Source organism: Salarias fasciatus, chromosome 6, assembly GCF_902148845.1.
Source record: "Salarias fasciatus chromosome 6, fSalaFa1.1, whole genome shotgun sequence".
Lineage (NCBI taxonomy): Eukaryota > Metazoa > Chordata > Actinopteri > Blenniiformes > Blenniidae > Salarias > Salarias fasciatus.
In genome coordinates, this window is record NC_043750.1 from 14514874 (window position 1) to 14537200 (window position 22327).

At 43.9% G+C, this 22327-nt stretch overlaps 1 protein-coding gene and 1 long non-coding RNA gene across 9 annotated transcripts in view; one reads left to right on the plus strand and one right to left on the minus strand.

The window, feature by feature from the left end:
* The window catches only part of adgrl3.1 (adhesion G protein-coupled receptor L3.1), a 112386-nt gene extending 90602 nt beyond the window's left edge, over positions 1–21784 (plus strand). For 2 of the 8 annotated variants that reach the window (XM_030094154.1, XM_030094153.1), the window contains 11 exons: positions 708–917; positions 4386–4606; positions 7410–7476; positions 8661–8752; positions 11332–11500; positions 13014–13193; positions 13696–13789; positions 17333–17461; positions 18093–18110; positions 18705–19007; positions 20309–21784. In XM_030094154.1, the coding sequence (XP_029950014.1) occupies positions 708–917; positions 4386–4606; positions 7410–7476; positions 8661–8752; positions 11332–11500; positions 13014–13193; positions 13696–13789; positions 17333–17461; positions 18093–18110; positions 18705–19007; positions 20309–20952 (2127 nt within the window). In that variant the 3' untranslated portion in view covers positions 20953–21784. The remainder of the gene's footprint in view (positions 1–707; positions 918–4385; positions 4607–7409; positions 7477–8660; positions 8753–11331; positions 11501–13013; positions 13194–13695; positions 13790–17332; positions 17462–18092; positions 18111–18704; positions 19008–20308) is intronic. The other 6 variants (XM_030094157.1, XM_030094156.1, XM_030094158.1 and 3 more) reach the window with 6 other exon arrangements.
* LOC115390331 (uncharacterized) lies at positions 496–21274 on the minus strand. Its single transcript, XR_003931670.1, has 3 exons — positions 21188–21274; positions 3303–3313; positions 496–506 (listed from the first exon to the last, which is right to left on the minus strand). It is a non-coding gene; the product is annotated as an uncharacterized LOC115390331 (long non-coding RNA).
* Positions 21785–22327: the final 543 nt, after the last annotated feature.

The following is a 22327-nucleotide window of genomic DNA, read 5'->3' on the forward strand; positions in this document are numbered from 1 at the left end:
CGTTTGATTCGCGGTGGCTGGCGCACGCCGGTTGGAAAGAAGGAAAAGAAGGAGGAGACAAGTCATGCTTTATCAGGGGATATTTTTACTCAGTTTTTAATTGATTTGTCAGGTCGCATTATCAAATAATATGTCTTATAAATCCATAAGCCATAGTGGGATGTGGATAAATACATCATTGTTCCACCATGTGTGGGATAAGCACTTTTTGTTTCCCTCCTTTGTCACATTAAGACCAAGTTTCTTTGCACAAATCGCCCCTTGTACGCCGGGATCCTGACTGACACCCGCTCCCTCCCTCCGGGCCGGAGGATGTGTGTTACTTCTGAAGAGATCATGGTCAGAGCGAGCCTGGCAGCCCCGTGTGAACACAGTGTGAGGGTCTGAGCAGTAGATCCATCACAGCCGTGCTGTGTTGAACATTGCTCTGCCTGCCAGGTTGCGGGACACTGATGGATAGAGCCTGCACACCTGTGCAACGCAGCGTATCGCTGTGGCCCTGAACGCTCAGCGACACGCAGCCAGGCTCACATCAGTCAGGACGGCGTTGGTGGGGAGGGTGGGGGAGGGGGGGGGCCTTTCTCTTTCCTACAGTGTGTCTCATCTTCCAGTATGACTCATGTATGTTTTTAGCAAACCAAGGATAAACATATCCGTAGTTGCTGCTGTTCGATTGTCCGCTCAAGCTCGTCTCCCATGTCTTCCAGAAAGCGGACAGCATGCACGACGTGCTCCTGGACGTCATCACGTGGGTCGGGATCCTGCTGTCGCTGGTGTGCCTGCTCATCTGCATCTTCACCTTCTGCTTCTTCAGAGGCCTGCAGAGTGACCGCAACACCATTCACAAAAACCTCTGCATCAGCCTCTTCATCGCTGAGTCACTCTTCCTGGTCGGGATCAACAAGGCCGATCAGCCGGTAAGAAGGGCAGATGATTTTTAATTTTTTTTTTGATACACAGGATGGTTCTATGCATGTTCCTTTGGTTTTGAGCACAGAGAAATCCAGCATGAATACAACTAAACAGGACAACTGATAAAGGCTTTCAGTCATTGATCAATAATCCTGCAGTAGATATAATAGAACAGCCTGGAATATTGTAAATCCCACATTTCAGCTCATGCTACTGGCTAAGCCGGGCAGATCACTAACCCGTCCCTCTGATGATACTGCATTGTTGGCAAAGTAAATTGTAAAATGTTTATTCACTTTCTGTCAGTGGTTAATCATATTACTGTGACATGAATAAGAAACGGGGGATTTGGTACACGCGGTGTTACTGGAATACATCAAAAAGAAGACATTTCTCTGAGCGCCTGTTAAACAAACCGTATCTTTATATTCACACCAGCCTGCATTATGCAACTTTTTCCCATGAATTGTGAGGGGATTTAGTGGCATTGTTTTTTCGCTGTACATGCTCCATTTTCTGTGCTATCATTACCGAACTGAGTGCCAGACACTTCCTCAGATTAATTGCATTGCAATTTGCTGCTAATTCATAAAGCACCGCCAAGCAAATCAAAAGAGAAGAATAAAACATTAGGCCACGAGCACAGATTGAATGGCTGAGTAACCTAAATATAACACATACATTGAGTTCAGAGAGCCTAATTTGCCTTTTTTGTAATCCATGCACAACCAGCACAAAATATTTACATTGTAAAGTGCGCTCTTTGTCGGCTCCAAAATGCATTAAAGCTTATGTATCGGTGAGATGCGGGACGTCCGTCCTGTGCATCTGTCTTCACTTGCATTTCTTATTATTTCCTCCTGCAGAACAGCAACAGTTCTCTGTTGCCAAGAAATCACGGTATCTGCAAGGAGATGCTTTAATAAACTGTTCAAAAACAGACCCTGTGAGAGACACACACATTCTCAAATATGAGTTCAGTCTGCTTTTGACCATTCCTAGCAGAGGACCGTGGCAGGACATGGCTGCTGAGCACAAGAGTCAAATTGTAGGAACACAAGGTAAAACGCAGACCTCTGCGCTCAACAGAAAGTTGATTCTGATTTTTAATGATGCACTCTGAGTATTGATTGTTAGAGTGCTGTCATCTTCTTCTCTGTTGCTTTGCCTTCGAATAAAAACTGTTGCACTACATGTCAGCTATTGCCAAACATCTATCTCAAAGATTAAATGGAATTGATGTGAGTGAAATAGATGTTGCCAGTGAAGTTTATCATATAGTAGAATAACTGTAAAGAAACTGAGCTGGTTTAAATTGTCAGTTAATCGGTCTTCTTCTCTACCACAGGGAACGCTCATGTTTTACATTTTTTAGGCTCCTTTGTCTTAACCTTACAGTTATATTTCCAAATATCCTGTAATTTCCATGTCTCTCGGTGTGCTATATTGTGTTTTCAGTGTGTGGAATGGAGACAGGCGTTCATGTATGCATCATTAAGTGTGTTGGTCTTTGTGACACCTAAACAAATTGTCCTCCCCAGGAGAGCGTCGAGAGTTTTTTAAATCATTGTGCAACCGTTTGTGAATCAGTTTTTGCTGAATTCTGCGGCAGCCAATATCAAACTGCAGCTTGGTTAAACCTTTGGTTTTTTTTTTAAGTGACCTGTTTGTCCTGTGTGGATCATTACAAACTGTAAATATATGCACGTATGTGTGAAAGTGCTCAAGGTTGCATCCTCCACTCCCCCCACAGACTTGAACGAAACTTAGCGGAGCTTCAGGCATTTTTGTCCTTTCCAGCATTCGCCAAGAAATATTCTCATCGCTAATGAGCCCATAGAAAAAAACTGAGAGAATGCTTCATTTGACAGTGCAGCTCCATATTTTTTTTGTTTTTTGTTTTGTTTTGCGTGTTTGGATCATGTTTCCTTGTACGTATGCACAGCGCCGTATTTTCCGTGCACCGTTCCCCCGTTAATTACTGGTGACTATTCGTGACCTCCATTAACATCTTCAGCGTCACTTAGCTCGCAGCCAGTTAAGCCAGTAATTCCAGCAGGAAAACTAAATGACTTTGCATAAGTAGGCACCTTTTTTTTTTTTTTTACCTGTGAGTGTGTGCATGCACGCCTTTGTGTGTGTGTGTGTGTATGAAAGCTACACTGTGCGATCATTACAAATGGAAATGAGTGACTCCCTCGCCCCCTAAACTCATTGTCTCTCAGACATTAGGTAATTGTCTCTCACCACAAACCCCCTCATTATGAATGTCTGTCTGTTAGCTCTTCCATTCACTGATTTAGGAGGGAATTTTTAGACGACAATATTGCCATGAAGCTGATGGGACAATTCCTGCCGCTCATTCTCTTTTTTTTTTTTTTCTTCTTCACATATTTTTCTTCTTATCGTTTTGCCTAAATGATAAATGCAGCCCAGCTTTGATACCTCCTTGTTTTTTGTTTTTTTTCCTTCTGCCGACCATTTGCGGTTGTTGTTTTTTTTCAATGCCTGTCGAATCGTTCATTGTTTTGGACTTTTGTCCATTTTGTCATTGTCCAGTAAAAAATGCAATTTGAAAAGGACATTTCCCCATTTTAATTATCTACTCCTGACTAATTATGGTAGAATCATTAGGATTGGTAAAGATTGGTGAACCTGTATTTTACATTTCATAACACAAGTAACCAAATCCTAAGCATGTGCAGAATTTTGACCATGCACTTTACTTTAAATGTTGCAGGAGAAAAAAAAAAAAAAATCAATTTTTTGTTTCCCGATCCATTTAGTTCTGAGTTCCTTTTGGTTTTTTCCAAGCTGAAAAAAAAAAACTGTCAAATATTTTGTGTGCTTTGTCTTTTTCGTACCTAGCTGCTGAGTCATTTTTGCAGCAGTCCCATTTATTTTGCTCATCCTTGGCATTGACAAAACTCATATTGTATTCTCAACAGTGTTGCCAAGTAATTTGCCCTCCTCGCCAACCCAGCCCCTCGCTTTCTTCCTCAGCCTGCTTTGAAAGCGGTTTGCAGCCGCTGTTTGAAACGTGGTCGATGAGCACAGGCTGCAGCACCAACTTGTCACTTATACTGTCTCGTTTGTCTGCTTACACGACTTGTAGATTATAGACAGTGAGTAAAGTGTGAAAGAGGCTCAAACAGCACTGCTGTCCTGAAGAGTTTGGAGTCCTTCTGTCACCTGGAATTGCTACGATTCTGTTTCTTTTGTGTTGTCCTCACTCTCTTTCAGTACTGGGAGTCCAATTTCCGTTTTTTCTTATTATCTTCCGATTGTAAATCTGATGCATTTGCCTTTTTTCCACTTTTTGAATCGAGCTTGTTGCTTTGCAATATTTGCATCTTACTTCTCCTCTCTAATTACTGCCAGCGTTCTCCAGATCAAATATTTGGGACGATCTTTTCTTTTGTGTACTGTTACTGTATTTTTAAATCCTCTCAATCTTTTCTGTCCCCCACCAGATTGTCTGCGCAGTCTTCGCGGCCTTGCTCCATTTCTTCTTCTTGGCAGCGTTCACCTGGATGTTCCTGGAAGGGGTGCAGCTCTACATCATGCTGGTGGAGGTGTTCGAGAGCGAACACTCCAGGACTAAGTACTTCTACCTGGCGGGGTACGGGGTGCCCGCTGTCATCGTGGCCGTCTCCGCCGCCGTGGACTACAGGAGCTACGGCACGGACCGAGTGTAAGGAGGGCGGTCGCGGCGTTAAAGGAAGGATGGATGGCGGGGCGAGGGAGGGAAAGGGAGCGAGGCTGGAGTGCCTGCTGTCATTTTGGCGGCGTCTGCCACCACGGCGGACTCCACAAGCTGTGGCACTTCTCAAGAGTCAATACAGAGAGGCTGAGAGGGGAGAGAGGCAGGGAGGGATGGAGAGGGGGAGGGAGGGACGGGGACGAGCACGGGAGGATGCACCACGGAGTGCCTGCATGAGCACAGCAGCGACAATGTGTGAATATGGAAGGATTTAACAGGCGGCGTGGAAGGAGGGGGGTGTGCGTCGAGCAGCCTGGAGGACCAGAAATGCTTCAAGTATGAGAAAGGAATGCTGGTGAAGAGGCTGATAGAGGATTCTCTGAGGGTGTGTGTGTGTGTGTGTGTGTGTGTGTGTGTATACATGTGTCGAAGGAAGGCCAGCCCCTCTGGAAGGAAAAAGCGGTGAAGGATGGGGACAGACGTTAAAAGCACGAGTTAATATATTCATGCCTGCTTGATTCGTCTGAGCTCAGACATAACGCGAATCTGGGAGAAGACAGCCAGCGTCTAATTCATGGGAAGTGCATGAATATGCACGACGGGCGACCCGAAAATACACAGGAGTGAACATAATAACGGGTTCATTTGTGTGATCTGACCGGTGTCCTCACGCCGTGACAGTGAAGAAGGTCAACATTTTACTCCTATAGTGAGGATGCATATTAACGCATAATGCATGTATAATGTAGATTATGCACCATGCCCATCCATGACCTGCTCTCCGTTTAGGGACTGTATGAATTCACAAGTACTAAAGAGGACATTAACAACATGGACCTTCCATTTAGACTCGCAGAAGAGAAAAAAAATCTCTTCCCCCGGTTGCTTATAAATGTATGATTCCTTATAGAATAAGAAAAGTGACTGGGAGGTATACCGCAGTTAAATGATTCACATGCTCAAATGCCCACATTCACCGCCGCCCCTGAGAGCCTTCGTTGTTCAGACACTGCAGCTTTCGACGGGCCACATTTCACCTCAAAGAACTTTGAAGATGAGGGAAGGCTTGACTTTAGCTGTTAACCATCAAGCCACACCAATCCACATGCCACTTAGATCAATATTTCATAGCGAGGCGATCATTAAAACATGAGAATCTGAATGCCAAGCTCTGGGTGAATAATTAGACGGCATGCCGTTATCCAACAAAGGGGATTGTAAAGGGCTTGCGACTATAGCGGCGTTCGAAAAGTTAAAACTCCAAAGAAATGTTAAAGTGAAATGGAGGGAAGTTCATCACACAAATCAGCTGGAAAAAAAAAAAAAAATCACTGTGCCAAAGTTATTTTGTCATTTGAGGTAATATTGGACTCAAACTAATTGACATTATTGCTTTCAAAACCCTTCTGCCCCACAGCCCTCGTGGATTTAGAAAAGTAATTTTCAGAATTTTTTTTTTTTTTCCCCCAGCTGAGCACTTTTTGTTAAGAGTAGAAGTTAACCTCTCTGAGTCCTTTATCAGCCTGGGCCGGAAAGCGACGCCGCTTATCACTTACGACGGGGCACATTGAGACTAAAACTTCGGAGAACGTCGTCGGCCATCCTCGCTGTGTCACCTTGTCACGTAACGCCGCTCAGCTCTTCCCCGTGTTCGCCGGTGGCGCTGAGGCTCATTCGCGTCCCGTAATGAAGGCGGCTATGACTTAGCAAAGGAGCCCTAATGGAGGATACGGTGACACAGTCAGGGACCCATAATGGAGGGCTCTCTAATGTGGTGGAAATTGAAAGATTAATAATTCAAAAGCAGCTGGTCATGAATCAGTTGGCCATTTTGCTCCTGCAGTTTTTCTCTGGCACCTTTTTCCTCAACCAGTTGGGTCTGACCTCAGTGGAAGGGCACTCTGGGAGTTTTTTTTTTTTTTCTTTTTTTTTTTTTTCCCGCCCACTTGCTCTGTAGAATTGATGCATGGAGAGGACTTCAGGTGATCTAGCTTAGCATATAGTATGATGTCTTTTACTACCAATGCTAACCTTGTGGTCAGGAATTACTGCCTATGCGTGGGTGTGTATGTGCGCTGATGTGCGTTCAAGCGTGTCTCCTGAAGGACTGAGCGAATACCAGTGTGTGTGTCCCTTTTCTCTCCTTTAACCTCACTGAAGTCATTCCCAGACTCCATAAATACCCTGCTATGAGGTCTGCATCCGCAACTTGGTATTCAAATGAACAGAGTCATGTTATATTTCTTGGAGCCACAGGATGTGGTCATGTCATATATCTCCGCCCTGGGGGGGAGGTAAAGCTTTATTTATCACAGGTGCTCATCCATCGCTGGTTTCCCCTGTGTGTGTGTGTGTGTGTGTGTGTGTGTGTGTGTGTGTGTGTGTGTGTGATGTATGTTTGGGGTGTACACTAGGCCTGTTCCCCTCCATCCTGTTACACCTTCTTTTCTGTTCTTCATCGCTTTCATTTTTCCATCCACTTCAATTTTTGTCGTCCTCCCACTGTCATGATGTATTTGATGTACTGTATGTCATGTAATGTACTTTAGGTTTTTCTTTTTTGTCTGTGTGTTTTTAAAGTCGCTTCCTGTGTGTGTGTGTGTGTGTGTGTGTGATGCATGTCCCTGTTCTCTGATGGTAAATCCATGCTCCCCTACATCCATCTGAGACTGGGGCGTGTTTCTAATCCCTCCACGTCTCTCTCCTCTGCTGTTCTTCCGCTCGGTGTTTCTCATGCATGATGTCTTCCTCTGCCTCCGTCTCCCTCTCTCACCCGCTCGCTCTCTGTCTCTAGGTGCTGGCTACGTTTGGATACATACTTCATCTGGAGCTTCATAGGCCCTGCCACACTCATCATTATGGTGAGATCTGCATACACACATTCTCTCTCACACACACACACACAGGCTTGATACAGCACTGCCACGTGTTCGTTCAGGATCGGCGGGCTACATTAAGGTATTCATTAATCTCTTACAGGGTTTGTCTGAGCTCTTCAGGAGCGTAAGTAGAAAGGAAGGAACTTTATGTGTCAACTTAATAATTCCCCACTCGTGGATTAACTCTCAAGTGAGAATATATTCCCACAAGCCGGAAGTCTTGGGAGGGGACGTGAAGCATAATGCATTGTGCATCACGCAGATTATGATAAGAACTGGGCAAAAAAGCTGTGTTGCTATTCAGCATGTACTTGACAATTCAGGTCCTTTTTTCCCCTCTGCCTGCGCTGTTTTATTACAATGCGACCAAATTGTGCAGTGAATGGAGGAACGCGGGCTCTCACAGAGTTTGACCATATAGTTTTTCCATAGAAGCAGTGCCAGTGAATGATGTTTCATCAGTCAGCAAACTGTTCTGAGAGGCGAGAACAGGCTTCCTACCTTGAGCAAGTAAACAGAGACAGAAATAGAGTTCGACGACTAGGCAGACACACACAGACAGAAGAGGAAAAAAAAAAGAGAGAGGAGAGAGAGAGAGAGAAAAAAAAGCAGTGTTTGATACAGAGAGATTGAAAGCAATGGGACATGTTCCCAGTTGCCTGTACACTGAAGCTCGGTGCTCATTTTAGAAATGTCAGGCAGGCTATTACTGATCTAACTGGGGCTGCAATGGGGGAGAAGTGCAGGCTGCCCTGTTATGACACTACACCCATTCATAGCCCGGACCGCCTCTGAGACCTCGGAGCAGCCGTCCAGACTGCCATCATTAAACCCCCCCCTGTCTGTGCATTAGCAGGCCGATAGAAACGACAGCATTTGTGAGAATTGGGGGTTCTATTGTAACAATGATTCTCGATAGGCGTAATGACTGCTGTAGTTTCCCACATGCTCCACTTCCTGGATTTTGAGCACATAAAGGGTTGTTGATGCTGTGTCCCCAAGCCAATTACAGCTGGAAGGGAGAATGAAATGATATACACCGAGTCGCTGCGGTGACATTGCATCTTTAATTAGCCTCATTGCTGAAAAATATTAACTTGCATATGCGTGTGTGTGTGTGTGTGTGTGTGTGTGTGTGTGTGTGTGTGTGTCTGTGTGTGTTTCAGCTGAATGTAATCTTCCTGGGTATCGCTCTTTATAAGATGTTCCATCATACGGCCATTCTCAAGCCAGACTCGGGATGTCTGGACAACATCAAGTAAGTTCCTCTGTACACACCATCCTGCCAACACGCCAGCGCGCCTGCTTCCTAAAGGGAGGCTGATTATGCCTGCTTGTTTGAATTAAGTTAAAGGAATACACTGACATTTTTTTGGTGGGGGGATGTATGCTTCTGCAGTTTTTTTGGCCAAGATGAGGAGACTGATACCACTCTGCTGTCTGTACAGCAAATTCAGCATGGAGCTGAAGTCTGGAGATGCTTATCTTGTTCCACTGTTAAAACACTGGAAACAGAAAAACCAATCCTGGATTTGTCCCGTGGTAGCTCGTTATGCACGTAGACACATAAAATGCAGTTACAGATCAACGCATGAGCTACATTTTAGTTTTTTTTTATCATAATGTGTTCATGAGAGAAGTTATTGTGTTATCAGCTACATTTCTTATGATTTGCTGTTTGCTTCCCAGACAGACTTCAGTCCTCTCACCTCTGCAGCAAGCGAGAGAATATTTCCCTCAAAATATTTAACTGTTTCTGTAAATGTCATGTCTGTCAGCTCCTTTCATGTTGCGTGAAACATTTTCCAACTTTATTTTAGATCATTTCGAGACGCTTGCCACCGAACCCGTGTTTATTCTCAGTCATACCCACATCATTCGTGCACCGCTAGCGAGTGCCACTGGAATATAACTTCATTTCTACTGAATAGTGGAACTCTGTTCGCTAAATGAACTAATCAGGATTTTATTATTCCTTGTTCAAGTTTCATTCGAGGCACTTATTCAAACAGCGTGCCGTGGCCCAGAGCTCAACTCTTTACTGAGCTCAGAATTCCTAACATATATATATATATATATATATATATATATATATATATATATATATATATATATATATATCACATAATGATTTCCGTGTTTGTAAAATCAGCATTCAAATGTCTCTCGGGGAGTCTTTACTGACAGCAGCTTTAAGCAGGATCTGAAGTATCATAGGACTAAAGACCAAACTGGCAAATCTTTGCTTTTCTACAGTTCTGGAGAATGTGATGAAGGAACGATGTAAAATATGATGCTTTCCGGTCTTTATTTCTCTCGTTTAATGACTTTCTTTTAGTCTTTCTGAGCACATTCAACACAGCGTAGATTTTAATCTATTTCACTTCATTAGTCATGTCTCACTGTGGTTTGTTTCTTTGTTAATCACCACCATGTCCTTTTTGTCTTATTATTTTCTTTTTTTTCCCTCTTGTTTTCTTATTTCTGTCTCTTTAAATCCAAGCCATCCTAAGTTGTCTTTGTTGAGGATTGGCTCTGGTAAGGCCGCGCTCCAATCCCACAGTGTTCTCAGTTTGTTTTGTTCAGCTACTTGTGTTATTTGTCTGTTGAACCTGGGTAGAGTCTGTTCTTTTGCCTAAATTAACCATTAACCTTCCTTGTAAAACACAATTCCTTTTATTCCCGAGGTCCTGTAACCTGTAGACCTAATGCGTTTATTGAAATATTATAATGGTGATATGTGAATTCGGGGAAACGGAGCTGAGAGAAAAACCATGACTCAAGGGAGCACTGGAGGGAGAGGTGAAACGGTGGGATGGAAAAGAAAGAGATGAGTGTACCCTTTATTGAAGAGGGTCGTCAGACGAGCTTTATTGGAGGTTCTGTCTCGCCTGAATGGTGCCACAGAGGGCAACATCGAATCAATCACCTCAGTCTCACTCACTTACTCCCCTCCTCTGTCTCTCTTCCTTCCTCATGACTCTCCTAATATCTTCCCCCTCTGCGCTTTCGTCCCGACACCTCCCTCCTTTCTCTTCTCGCTCGGCGTCTTTGTCTGTATCCTTGCATTAGAGGTGATCACTGCCCAGTCAGCCAATCAAATTAACAGCCATCATCGCAGCTGTGGCAGGCCCAAAGTGTGACCTTTAGTAGAAAATGTCATTTATAATGGCTGTAATGTCTCTGTACTTACTGCCCAGTGAAGACACTCACACAGCCGCAACACACACTCCGAGAGAGAGAGAGAGAGACTTACAATCCATACACATTCCTTTACATGACCAAGTCTCTCAGACTTTTTGGCCTTTATTTGAAATGAAGCCTCAAAGCCCTAAAAACTTTTATAACATTTAATCCCATCAAACTGTTATAGTCGCAATTGCACTAACAGACCCCAGAACCCACTTCTGCCTGTGAAAATGTTTCTCACCTCATTCGGCGGGTTTTGACTGGCCGAGTCGAGCAGAAACTTGGAAAGGAGCTGCGCCGCAGTCGGTAAGCTCTCCGTTTCTGATATTAGCGGCTGACGTCAGCCCGGTTTATAACCTCCTCTCGCTCTCTGGAGATCGTATCTAAATGAGAAAATCCACCCTCTTCCCCTCACCCCCTCCTGCAAGGGAATAATTCTTTAAAGCAAAAGCCCCCGCCGTTCTCTCCGTCCCACTCCCACAGTGTCGACGCTCCATCTGAACCCGCTGTCACCCCTCCCTCCTGCGCTGAGGACTCGCTTCCATCAGATTTTTCTGTCAAAAGGACAAAGTCCTGTTTGGATTTCAGTCAACTAAGACGTACAGTAACTGATCATGTTTTGATTTAATTCCCCCCCTCGCCGCTCAGGTCCTGGGTGATTGGGGCCATCGCCCTGCTGTGTCTGCTGGGCCTGACCTGGGCGTTCGGCCTCATGTACATCAACGAGAGCACGGTGATCATGGCCTACCTCTTCACCATCTTCAACTCGCTGCAGGGCATGTTCATCTTCATCTTCCACTGCATTCTGCAGAAAAAGGTGAGCGAGGACGAAGCCGGAGACAGAAATAGACGGGCGACGATGTGACAGACTGACGAAAGCCAAACGCACACACACACACACACACACACACACACACACGCACACACACACCAACATGCTAGTCAACAATCAGCAGGAACACCAAAAATATCCGCAGAGCTGTCACTGGTTTGATTGGTCATTCAGTTTCCCTCCTGGCGGCTCAAATCTCACGTTTTCTTGCTCGCTACCACACACACACACACACACGCACACACACTTTCATTGTCTTGCTTCTTGGCAGCAGGTAACGAACCAACTTGCTCACATTACAGCTTTTCTGCCTCGATAGCTGTTAAAGTTGTTCATCGTCATGCAGGGTCGTCATGCTTGTTTAACAATAAAACATTTTTTTAACGTTTTTATGTACATCAGAAGACATATGCCTGTTTTAATGTGGATATTACACACAGCTCTCTGATGATGTCTGTGATTTAATCCAGCAACTTCACTCACTTTTCACCAGCAGCTGCCCTTTCAAGTCTCGCTTTCATATAGAGAAAAGACAACTTATTTTACATTGGGTTTTGGGTTTGGTTAGCTCAGAGGATTATTGGCATTTGTAAGTGCATATGTATTACTTTTTGTAGTTGAGTTATATGTGGCTTCCAGGAAGAGCCTACACATCCTGAGATATTTTTACAGAGTCTCCCACACACTGTCAGTGCCTGGGAGTGCAGAAGAGGAGTGGGATATGGAAAGAAAATTCATCAAATGCTTAATACTTTCATCTGGCTTTAGTCCCGAGGAGAGTTTTTAGTTTAAAGTGTCTGACCAGGAAACTAGTGCCGTGCGTTTGTGTGTGTGTGTGTGTGTGTGTGTGTGTGTGTGTGTGTGTGTGTGTGTGTGTGTGTGTGTGTGTGTGTGTGTGTGTGTGTGTGTGTGTGTGTGTGTGTGCGCTCTTTGCTAAGGTATGTGTCAGGCCACGGGATCAGGTATCCGGAGAGATGTCCTCAGAACAGTGCTGAGGTTTTCTTTGGCTGCGGCCCAACTTGTTTCTCCCAAGATGCATGGAGCAACTCACCACACAGCTGTTCAAACAGAGCATGTGGCAATACACGTCTGCCAGTCCAACAAGCTTGTTAAAAAGCAATTACAGTCCTATTTGTTCTAACTTGATTGGGATCTAAATGCAGATGTTCCGTGTGTGCGAGTGCATCATATATCTCCCTGAGGAATATGTCCATTTCGGATGGATGTGTGGCGTGGTGACTGGCGGGGAGGGGGAAGTTTATGAAGTTAATGTCTTAATGTCTGGCTTTTATTGGCTCAAGGTTTTGCACAAAGAGCCGGAGTGAGAAAAGTTAGTCTTTCATTTCCATATGTCGTGTTTTCATTATGTTTGAATACGTGCGGGGTTAAAGTGGAGCATCAGTCAGCGCCGCCTCCGCTGGGTGTGCTGGTTAAATCTATGTAAACATGTCTAACTCCATCCATCTCACTCCCCCCCCCCCCCCCCCCCCCCCACCAGGTGCGTAAGGAGTACGGAAAATGCCTCCGTACTCACTGCTGCAGCGGTAAGAGCGTGGAGACCTCGATCTCCTCCTCCAGTAAGACCACCACCTCCCGGACGCCGGGCCGCTACTCCACAGGCTCACAGGTGAGCTTACCTGCCTGCACACCTGGACGCTACAGCACAGCCGACTCTCAGGTGAGGCCAGGGCTCTCCATCGGGGCTTTGGGTTATCCGTCTTCACTTTCAACCTGTCTCACATTTAGTCGCAGGCAGACTTGAATGACATTCGTTGTGGATGTTTGTGTTTGGAATACAGCTGACTGTATTCGCGGGTTTCAAATGTAGACTTTGATTGTTGAAAGTGAGATATCCCAAACCCTGACAGATAATGTTGCTGAGACACAGACCTACGGAGTAGAAACAACACTGACGCGTTTATTTTTTTTTCCTACCTGTTCCTTTCCCGTTGGTTGCTTTTTATTTTATGCCCTTTCCTACAATAATTTGCTTTTCCTTTAAACATCACATCCCATGTGTTCCGTGTCTCTTTCTTTTTTCCGTCTTTGCTTTTACGTCCTCCCTCCCTTGACACATTCCCGCGATTCCTTCTTCCCTCCGTCATTGCTGTTTTTTTTCCTTCTGTCATCGGCCATACCTTCTCCTCCCTTCTCCTCTGCTTCCTCTCTGCCGTGTGCAGAGTCGTATCAGGCGGATGTGGAACGACACAGTGAGGAAACAGGAGTCCTCCTTCATCACTGGAGACATCAACAGCTCCGCCACGCTCAACAGAGGTAACCACAGGATACGTACCATTTGCATCCTCATCACTGTCACCGTCTCTGCTTTATTAAATAGCGGGAGGCTCGGGAGGCAGCGTACACTGTTCTTTCAGTAAAGTTGTAAGACTCCAAACTTCTGATAATAGCATTGGAGGATTTGCAGAATAGAGTGTAAATATCACTTACTGCTTTTTGGCTGTTTCAAAGAGTGACTTTACAGGAGGAAGAGATGAGGGCAGGGTGTTGTCAAAACTGAGACATCAACCAGTTTGTGGTCCCATTATGCATCCACGGAGCGCGGAGCTAACTGTGCTGCACGGGGCGTCGACACTACTTTTTCAAAAGCAAATTGTTTTGAAGCTCGGTGTGTGAGAAATCCTTTAAGTTAGTGCTGTTCAAATGTTGAGCCGAACTCCAGTGATGGCTGTATTATCACGCTGCCGCGTTATGCAGAGTTGCACCAGATGAATGTCGTATTAGCAGTTTAATGTAGCAGAGTCGGAGCGACTAGATTTATAGAGGGAAGAAATATACCTGATAAAATGTATTTTACTGGAGCGACGGAGCTCTCGAATGAACACCAGGCGTATCTCTCGGTATATCCGTGGAATGTTTCTAACTGAGGCTCCTCTGTTGTTGTCATCGCTGAAGTAAGATGCCAGATCCATGAGCAGGGCTGTCGGAGGCTCTGGGTAATAAGGGCAAAGGCACCCAAACGTCCGGGCAGTCTGTATGCACCGACTAAGTGCGTGCCGCCATTTTTTTTTTTCTTTTTTGCCTCTAAGTTGAGGTGTGGCCCTCGCTTTCTTCAGGCCACTAATAAGCTGTTAGCATGACAGATTGATACTAAAGCAGACACGGTGTGTGTCAGCATTTGAATTATCACACACTTAGCGAGGCAGGGTTTAAGACACCCCCACCTCCTCCCTCCCTCCCTCCCTCACGCTGTAAGCTATGCTGCACGGAGCGTCTTAGCCACTAGAATTTTAAATGACTCCACACTGTGGCTTAGTGAATAACGGCGGCGCGCGGTAAATTGGATCGTCAGATATGAGGTTGACTTGTTGAATTGAGCGGAGAATGCTCGGGTTGAAACAAAAAGCGAGGCTCACCCGACAACACTTCAATTAAGATGACAATACGTTTACTTTTTTTTTTTTTTTAATTAGGTGTAACAAAATAAGAGTAAGTGCTAACCTTAAGCCTGAAGCGAATTTATGTTCAGAATTAAGAGAATCAATTTAAACCACGACAGAAAAAGGCACGATTCAGCCAGGTGGGAGAAAATCATCCTAAATACCGATTTACTAAAATCCTGTGTAAAGTTGGTTAATTTGTATGCTCTCTCAATGGATTTCAGTTTTGCATATTTTGATCCCAGAATCTATATTTAGACATCCTGCCCTAGACCAAAATAAGTAGTTTTTGTGCGCATTAAGCTAGATAGGACCTAGAATTAAATAGCTAAATGCATGTATTGATATTAAAATTGTATTTATAGAGTAACATCAAATGCACAGCAAGATTAATGAGTTTTTTTTTTTCTTTTTTTGGAGGGAATCTACTCACACTGATTTCTTTCTGAAAGCGAAGTACCTGGTGATTAAAAGAGGAGCCTTTGATTAAGTAAAGTGTTTGACTATGCATGATGTTTAAAAAAAAAAAAGAAAGAGAAAAAATTCTCAGTGGCAAAAAAATCTCGCACTTCTCCTGGCTGTCCGTCACACCGCATCAGCGCTCGCAACGAACAATAGTTCGCACAATGGAGTCACAACGGTGACAGTAATGTAAACTGACACTTTTTCCTTGGAGACACACGCACATGTGAGTTTTGCCAGTCAGCCGCCTTTGAATTATGGCAGGAGCAGCTGAGGAGGACAGAATGAGGAAGAAAACGGTGGTTTTCACAAATACATTTTTCAAGTCACTGGAACCTTTCTCTCTTTTTTTTTTTTTTTCAGTGATTTTGCAAAACTCACGTTTATTTAAATTGGACTTGTTTCACAAATAAACCCACATTTTCTCTTCGGGCGACTAAACGCCACAAGTTTGACCGTCTCTGATGGACGACAAGCGTTTGTGTTGATGTCTTTGGTTTTGGCTTAAATTCGGTGGTGTTTTGTTGGGAAGTGGGAGAGGCCGGTACGCAGCTGCTGTCAACAGGCAGATACTATTTTCTGATAGTGTGGGAAATTTCGCCGTCACTCCACTGCAAAGTGCCACTTCTGCTATGAGCCACAGCCGCTAACAACCAATAGAGATGAGGCAGGAGCATGATGGGATGAGCAGAGCGCTTCACCAAAAACAACAGTTTGCAGATTAAAATGATGGACACATAAATGGAAGCAACGTACTGAAAACGTATTTTTCAGCTGAATTTTATGGGGGAAAAAAATGTTTCAATTCATATTTAAATGTGAATTTTGGAAATACATTTAATCAGTGTGTGGGAATAATTGAAATAGGATATGCTATTCTTTTAAATCTTCTAAAGTTTTATGTCACAACACATAATTTTAAGTGTTTTTGTATTTGTGGACTGTTTTACATCCATATGATGCGTCTTTACTTTAGACTTATGATAGTATGATTTAATGGTAAATTTAATTCAACACTTGTTGGAATTTCATATTCTTCAAATACCTGTTTTAACATGACAGAAATATAAAATATACAACATAGAATTTTAGCATTGACATGGTGGATTTATATATCTTCATGGGCTCAACTGTGATATTCAGCTCTGCTGCTCATCCCACAAATGCATCTTCTGTACAGATCTGGCTAAGTTTAAAAGAAGAATAACCAGACTTTCCAGTGGAATAAGATTTATTGCTAAAAAGCATCGTTACAAGTCTGAAATAATCCACCAGACACAGACACCGATAGTTTTTGTGCATTGTTCACATGAGGTTGTGTGTTGATGATAGTGTTAGATAATATGGGAGGAATGAATTGGGGCCATCATGGTCATTTGTCTCCTGGTTTGTTTTTTTTTTTTTTTTTTTTTGTAATCTCTTAATGTGTACATGATCTGTTTCTGAGGAAATGCACCAGGAACACTTTTTTTTAGGCCTTTTGTCTATTAACTATCCTGTCGTCATGCCTCTCTGCTCAAGCGTATTGAACTGCAGCGCTGTCTGCTCCCAGCTCCGCTGCTCTCTCTTTGTCTTCTCCTCTGTCCGTCTCTCCTCTCCTCCTCCATCCCTCCCTCAGCCTGTATGCAGTGGCTGCAAGAATGACTTGTCAAGCTTTTTCTTGGCTTTCTCCCTAAACTGTTTGCTTGTTTGATTTACTTGTCCTCTTCTCTCCCTCTTTCCTCCACACACTCACTCCCCATCTCGCTTTCCCTTCCTCCTTCTCCTTCTTGCTTACTTCCACACTGCAACGGCGACATACCCTCTTCTTTAACCTCTATCGCCACTCTGGCTTTTTATTTTCTCTCGAGTGCTTCTCTCTTTTTCTCTCTTGACTTGGCTGTTGCTTCTCCTCTCTCTTTCCTCTCTCGACTTGGCTGTTGCCCTCCCTCTCTCCTTCTCTATCTGCCTGTACCAGGAGCCATGGCTAATCATCTTATAACTAATGCTCTCCTTCGTCCCCATGGTACTAACAATCCTTATAACACTCTCCTGGGGGACTCTGCAGTCTATAACAACCCAGCCGTGGGCATGTACAACACCCAAGGTGTGCTTGATGTTCCTATTATGAGCGTACAACATTTAGAAATGATTATAGAGTGTTTCTTTTGCCCGCATTTAATTTATTTTTGCATGGTTGTTTCACGTGGAAATGCCTCTTGCTTTGATAGAGGCTCCGCATGGCTCCCAAGTGAGGTGATCAATCACACCGCAATACGCATATATTACTTCCATAAACGCATAAATATACACATGAACATAAGACACATGTGTATCTCATTCTGGAGTTGCAAGTAGTTTTTTTCTGTAAAAATGACTTGGGAGCCATGAAGATAGCATTTTTTTTTTTTTTTTTTTGTATATAGTGTGTACTTTGTAGAATCTGAGCTTCATTTTGCATGTGAACGATGTGCTGTGTGTTTGCCTGCAGTAGGCTGTTGCACGCACAGTGTGCTGCACATGTAGTTTGATTTAGCCGGAAATTTTATCGTGGTGTTTTAATGTGTTTTTCTGTGATATATCATTCAGTCAATAATAGAATAAATATATCTGTTTGTTTAATGTCAAGCCTTTGGCTATTAAATATTTATTTATTTGTTTAGCTGAAAATAGTTCTCTACCACTGTATGAACTCAAAGCTGTCTCTTTTCTCTCTTTTCCCTCATGCTGTCCATCAGCACCTTACCGAGACACAAGTATGAGCTCCATTATTCCTCAACATCAACTTTGTCTTTTCCTTTTGTCTCTTGAAGCACTTTTACATTTTTAGTCCCTTCTAATTCAAAAGCATTTTTAAATTATCTCTCGGTCCATATGATATAGTACTCACACAATTGTTGGATAATTTTCTAGAATTGCTGCTTAAAAGCACTCACCTCAAGGTGATACACCTACAGTAATAAAAACAAGCAGCTTCATTAAAGCTCATTTCATTGAAATATTGAAAACTAAATGTGTAAACTGACATTTGAGTGATGATTGAGATTCTGTGTGGGTTTCTTTAATTACTTGAGGTATAATTATGTTTCATTTTGCAATTTGTTTTTTTTTATATTTTTAATGAAAATGAAACTTTTATTTTTGATATCAGTGTAGTGTTGGCAGGAACTGAGAAAATACAGAATTAGTAAATCATCTTTGACATGAATTTATGGAGGGTTGCAGCAATATACTTCCAAGAAAACTATTATTGCTGTTTGAACAAAATAAAATATTTCTTCTTTGAAACTGAAAACCTCTTTATTCAATAAGCCTGATGATCGTTTCTCTTTTAAAAACCGCTCCCTCAGAGGGCATCCTGAACAACGCAAGAGACTCCAGCGTCATGGACACGCTCCCCCTGAACGGTAACCATGCCAACAACTACAGCATGGCCAGCAGCGAATACCTGAGCGACTGCGTCCAGATTCTAGACCGGAGCGGAGGCTACGGCACCCACAGCAACCACAAGGAGACCACCCTGGAAAAGAAGATCCTCAAGGAGCTGACCTCCAATTACATCCCGTCGTACCTCAACAACCACGAGCGAGCGACCACCGAGCGCAATCACAACCTGATGAACAAGCTGGTCAACAGCAGCATGGCCAACGGAGGTGAGCACGGATCACTTAGACTTTATACCCAGTGCAACTGATGTCAGTCAATGTAATAATATCAATAAGGACGAATGAGCAGGATGAAGCGGTAAGATGCATGGAGGGAATCACTAATAATGAGAAGAAGAGGAACTTTTTTTTTTTCAATTTAATATTCAAGGTTGCAAAATGCTTCAGAGCAAAACCAAATGAAATGAAAGTTAATCACTGTTTGCCTCTGCAGATACAGTAAAAGAAGAAAAAGGGAGCATGACTGTGAAGACAACAAAACACTGATTTTCACTTTCAGTGTGTTGATTTGGACAGAGGTAGATTGGGTGTTAAAGAGGCTTTTTCAAGTGATTGTACTACTCATTTCTCAATGCTTTTACAAGGATTTTATTTTATTTTCATTGTATTCTTTTCTGCATTCATGCTAGCAATGGGCATTCTGAACCTTTTCTTTCTGAGACACAAACACATTTGTCTCTCATTTCATTGAACTGAGTTCTTGGATTATCTAATCATCGATGCATGACTACTTAGTAAAAATATTTATTGTAGAGGCATTTATATGTCTTTTGGTGTGTGAACTCATCCCTCACCATTTGGTGAGTTTACGCTTTTATGTGCAGCGAATGTAGAAATATGCTTCAAAATAACATGTTTAGTTTATGTTGGGACATTCTGACACGAGGTATTGTTCTTTTTACCTGTTTACATGTACACAGGGTTTAAACATGGCACTGCTGAACTTTTTGTTGTGTTTAATTTCATGGTGTGCATACAGAAAGCTATTAGCATGTGCTCGGTGTTGCATTTCGCCACCATTTTCAACTGGTGTGTGGATAGTTCTGCCTTTCTGCCATTTGGTAGTTTTGCAGGTGTGGTAACCATTTGGAATTTAAAGCTTTTCCCATTGAAACTGAAACTGTTTGAGGTATTCTACTGAATGAAAACCTGTTATTTTGTCAGTCAGAAAAGCTGAAATGAATAAAATATGCTGGCACCTTCTATAAATTTAAGGTGATCAACGCGGCTGAGAGGGATAGCTGTGTGGGTTCAAGCTATGCCAAGCCGGCCCTTTCTCATTACACAAAGTAATTTCATTCGCTGCTATTATCCTGAAATTTTGATTGAAATCACTTCAGAAAGTCATTTAACTTCAGCCGTGGAATCTCCACTGTGGGGGGCGGAAATCATCACCATACCAGCGCATTAGCACTTTTCTCCGTTAAGTACCAGTAATATGCTCTAAAATGCTGCATAATAGTTGGGGTAATATATTCCGCCTGATTTTTTTTTTTTTTTTCTTCCAGGGAGCATGGCAGGGGGCAGCAGCAGCAGCAGCAGCAGCGGCGTCGGCGGATGTGTGGGCAGCGGCAAAGAGGACAACAGTCCCATGGTGCTGGACAACCCCGCGGCGTTCCCCCACGAGGAGAACCTGGGCTTGGAGATCATCAGAGAGGAGTCCAACGCCCCCCTCCTCCCGCCCCGGCCGCCCCCGCCGGACAGCCACCCCCCTCCGCCGCCGCCCCCCCACAGCTTCTCCCGGCCGCGGCGCATTCCTCAGGAGACCAGCGAGAGCTTCTTCCCTCTGCTGACCAACGAGCACACCGACGAGCACACGCACTCGCCCAACCACAGAGACTCGCTCTACACCAGCATGCCGGTGCTGACGGACCTCCCGGACGGACAGATGAACGGTCTAACGGACGGAGAGGAAGACAGCTCCGGCGAGCTGCAGCCCTGTAAGAGCGCCACGGCTCCGGAGCTGGATGACGTCTATTATAAGAGCATGCCAAACTTAGGCTCCAGGAATCACCTCCACGAGCTGCAGAGCTACTACCACATGGGCCGTGGTGGCAGCGACGGATACATGGTGTCTGGGAGCAAGGAGGAGTCCGACTCGTCGCCCGAGGAGCCGCCCGTAGACCCTTCTCATCTGGTCACCAGTCTATAGAGCCGACTCAGACTCGTGTCCCTCCCAAGCCCATTTTCACACTTTCAACCTTCCAATAAAGACGTTCCGTGTTGATGAGTGCCGGACCGAGCTGGCCCGCCCCGGGAGAGACGTACCGCGCGCGACATTGACTGCGGTTCATGACAATATGGCTGCGATATTGCTGGCTGAGAGAGAGCAAGGACTGAATGTATTGTCATAAATGGTGCAGACTGAGTGGGCGGCCCTGAAAGACTTTTTTTTTTGTGAACATCAAACAGAAATGGAACTTTTTACCTGGAACGGAAACGGACAGAGGAGGGATTCTGTAATTTTACTGTACCCGTTACTTTAATTTGGAATCATGGATTGACTGTAGCCCTACAAGTTCCCCCATTATGGACCTCTAGCAGATCATAGCATATAGTCTCCACTATCGACGCTGCCGGGAGGGGGGGGGGGGGGATGGACCCCGGCCCAGGTTAAAGGAGCTGCCTGTCTGTTTGTCTGTATGTCTGTCTCTCTGTCTGACCCTCAAAGACATATACTGGGGTGACGTTTTCACCCCTCCCAAGGGTAGAGCAGGATGTTCACAACAAAAACTGGCCCCCAAAGAGGGGGGCGCCACTACCTGCCAATCAAGTGAAGGACGTATGATAGTATATACCCTCACTACCGGTCATCCAAAAACTATTTGGTTTGGGCAACCGAACTGTAACCATAACGCGCCGATGTTCTGAATTATCTTCCTGTTTGTATCTGCTAAACTGGAGTTGTGTCTGGGCTGGTGTAACATTCCTGCAAGTTTTAGTGACTGCGGCTACTGTGTATTTCACTGAAAACAAAGAAGGAAGACCATAATGCAAAAGACTGAATCGAAGAAAAAAAAAATGAAAAAAAAAGAATGGGTTCTGTTTCTTCTCCTTTCTTCTGTAAAAGTTTTCAGTTATCAAAGGATTATGAAGAAATCACAAACTGTTTCTATGTATTGTACAGAATACAGATACAGATACAAATGTTGCATATGACCAAGTCTTTTATTTTTTAAAATTTAGGTTGCAAACCTTTTGTGTGTGGAACTGTTCTGAAATGTCATGATGTGTTCTGGTCAAGCGTAGACGTCAGAACGAGCAAGGAACAATCTCTCATGTCACTAAACTACAGAGACGGCTGATCACTCCTTACTTACTCACACACACATATCTCATTCTGGTCCTTTTATACCAACTACACTGTCACTTACATTTCGCGAATCAATTTTTTGCTGTATGCTTCACCACTGTGTAGATTTGACTGAAAGGTAAATGGAGCGGTTCAGTCGTGAGAAAGACGACGACAACGACGATGAAAATGCTATATTTTAGTTGGTCTCAACCCTTTTGGAAAAAGAAAACAA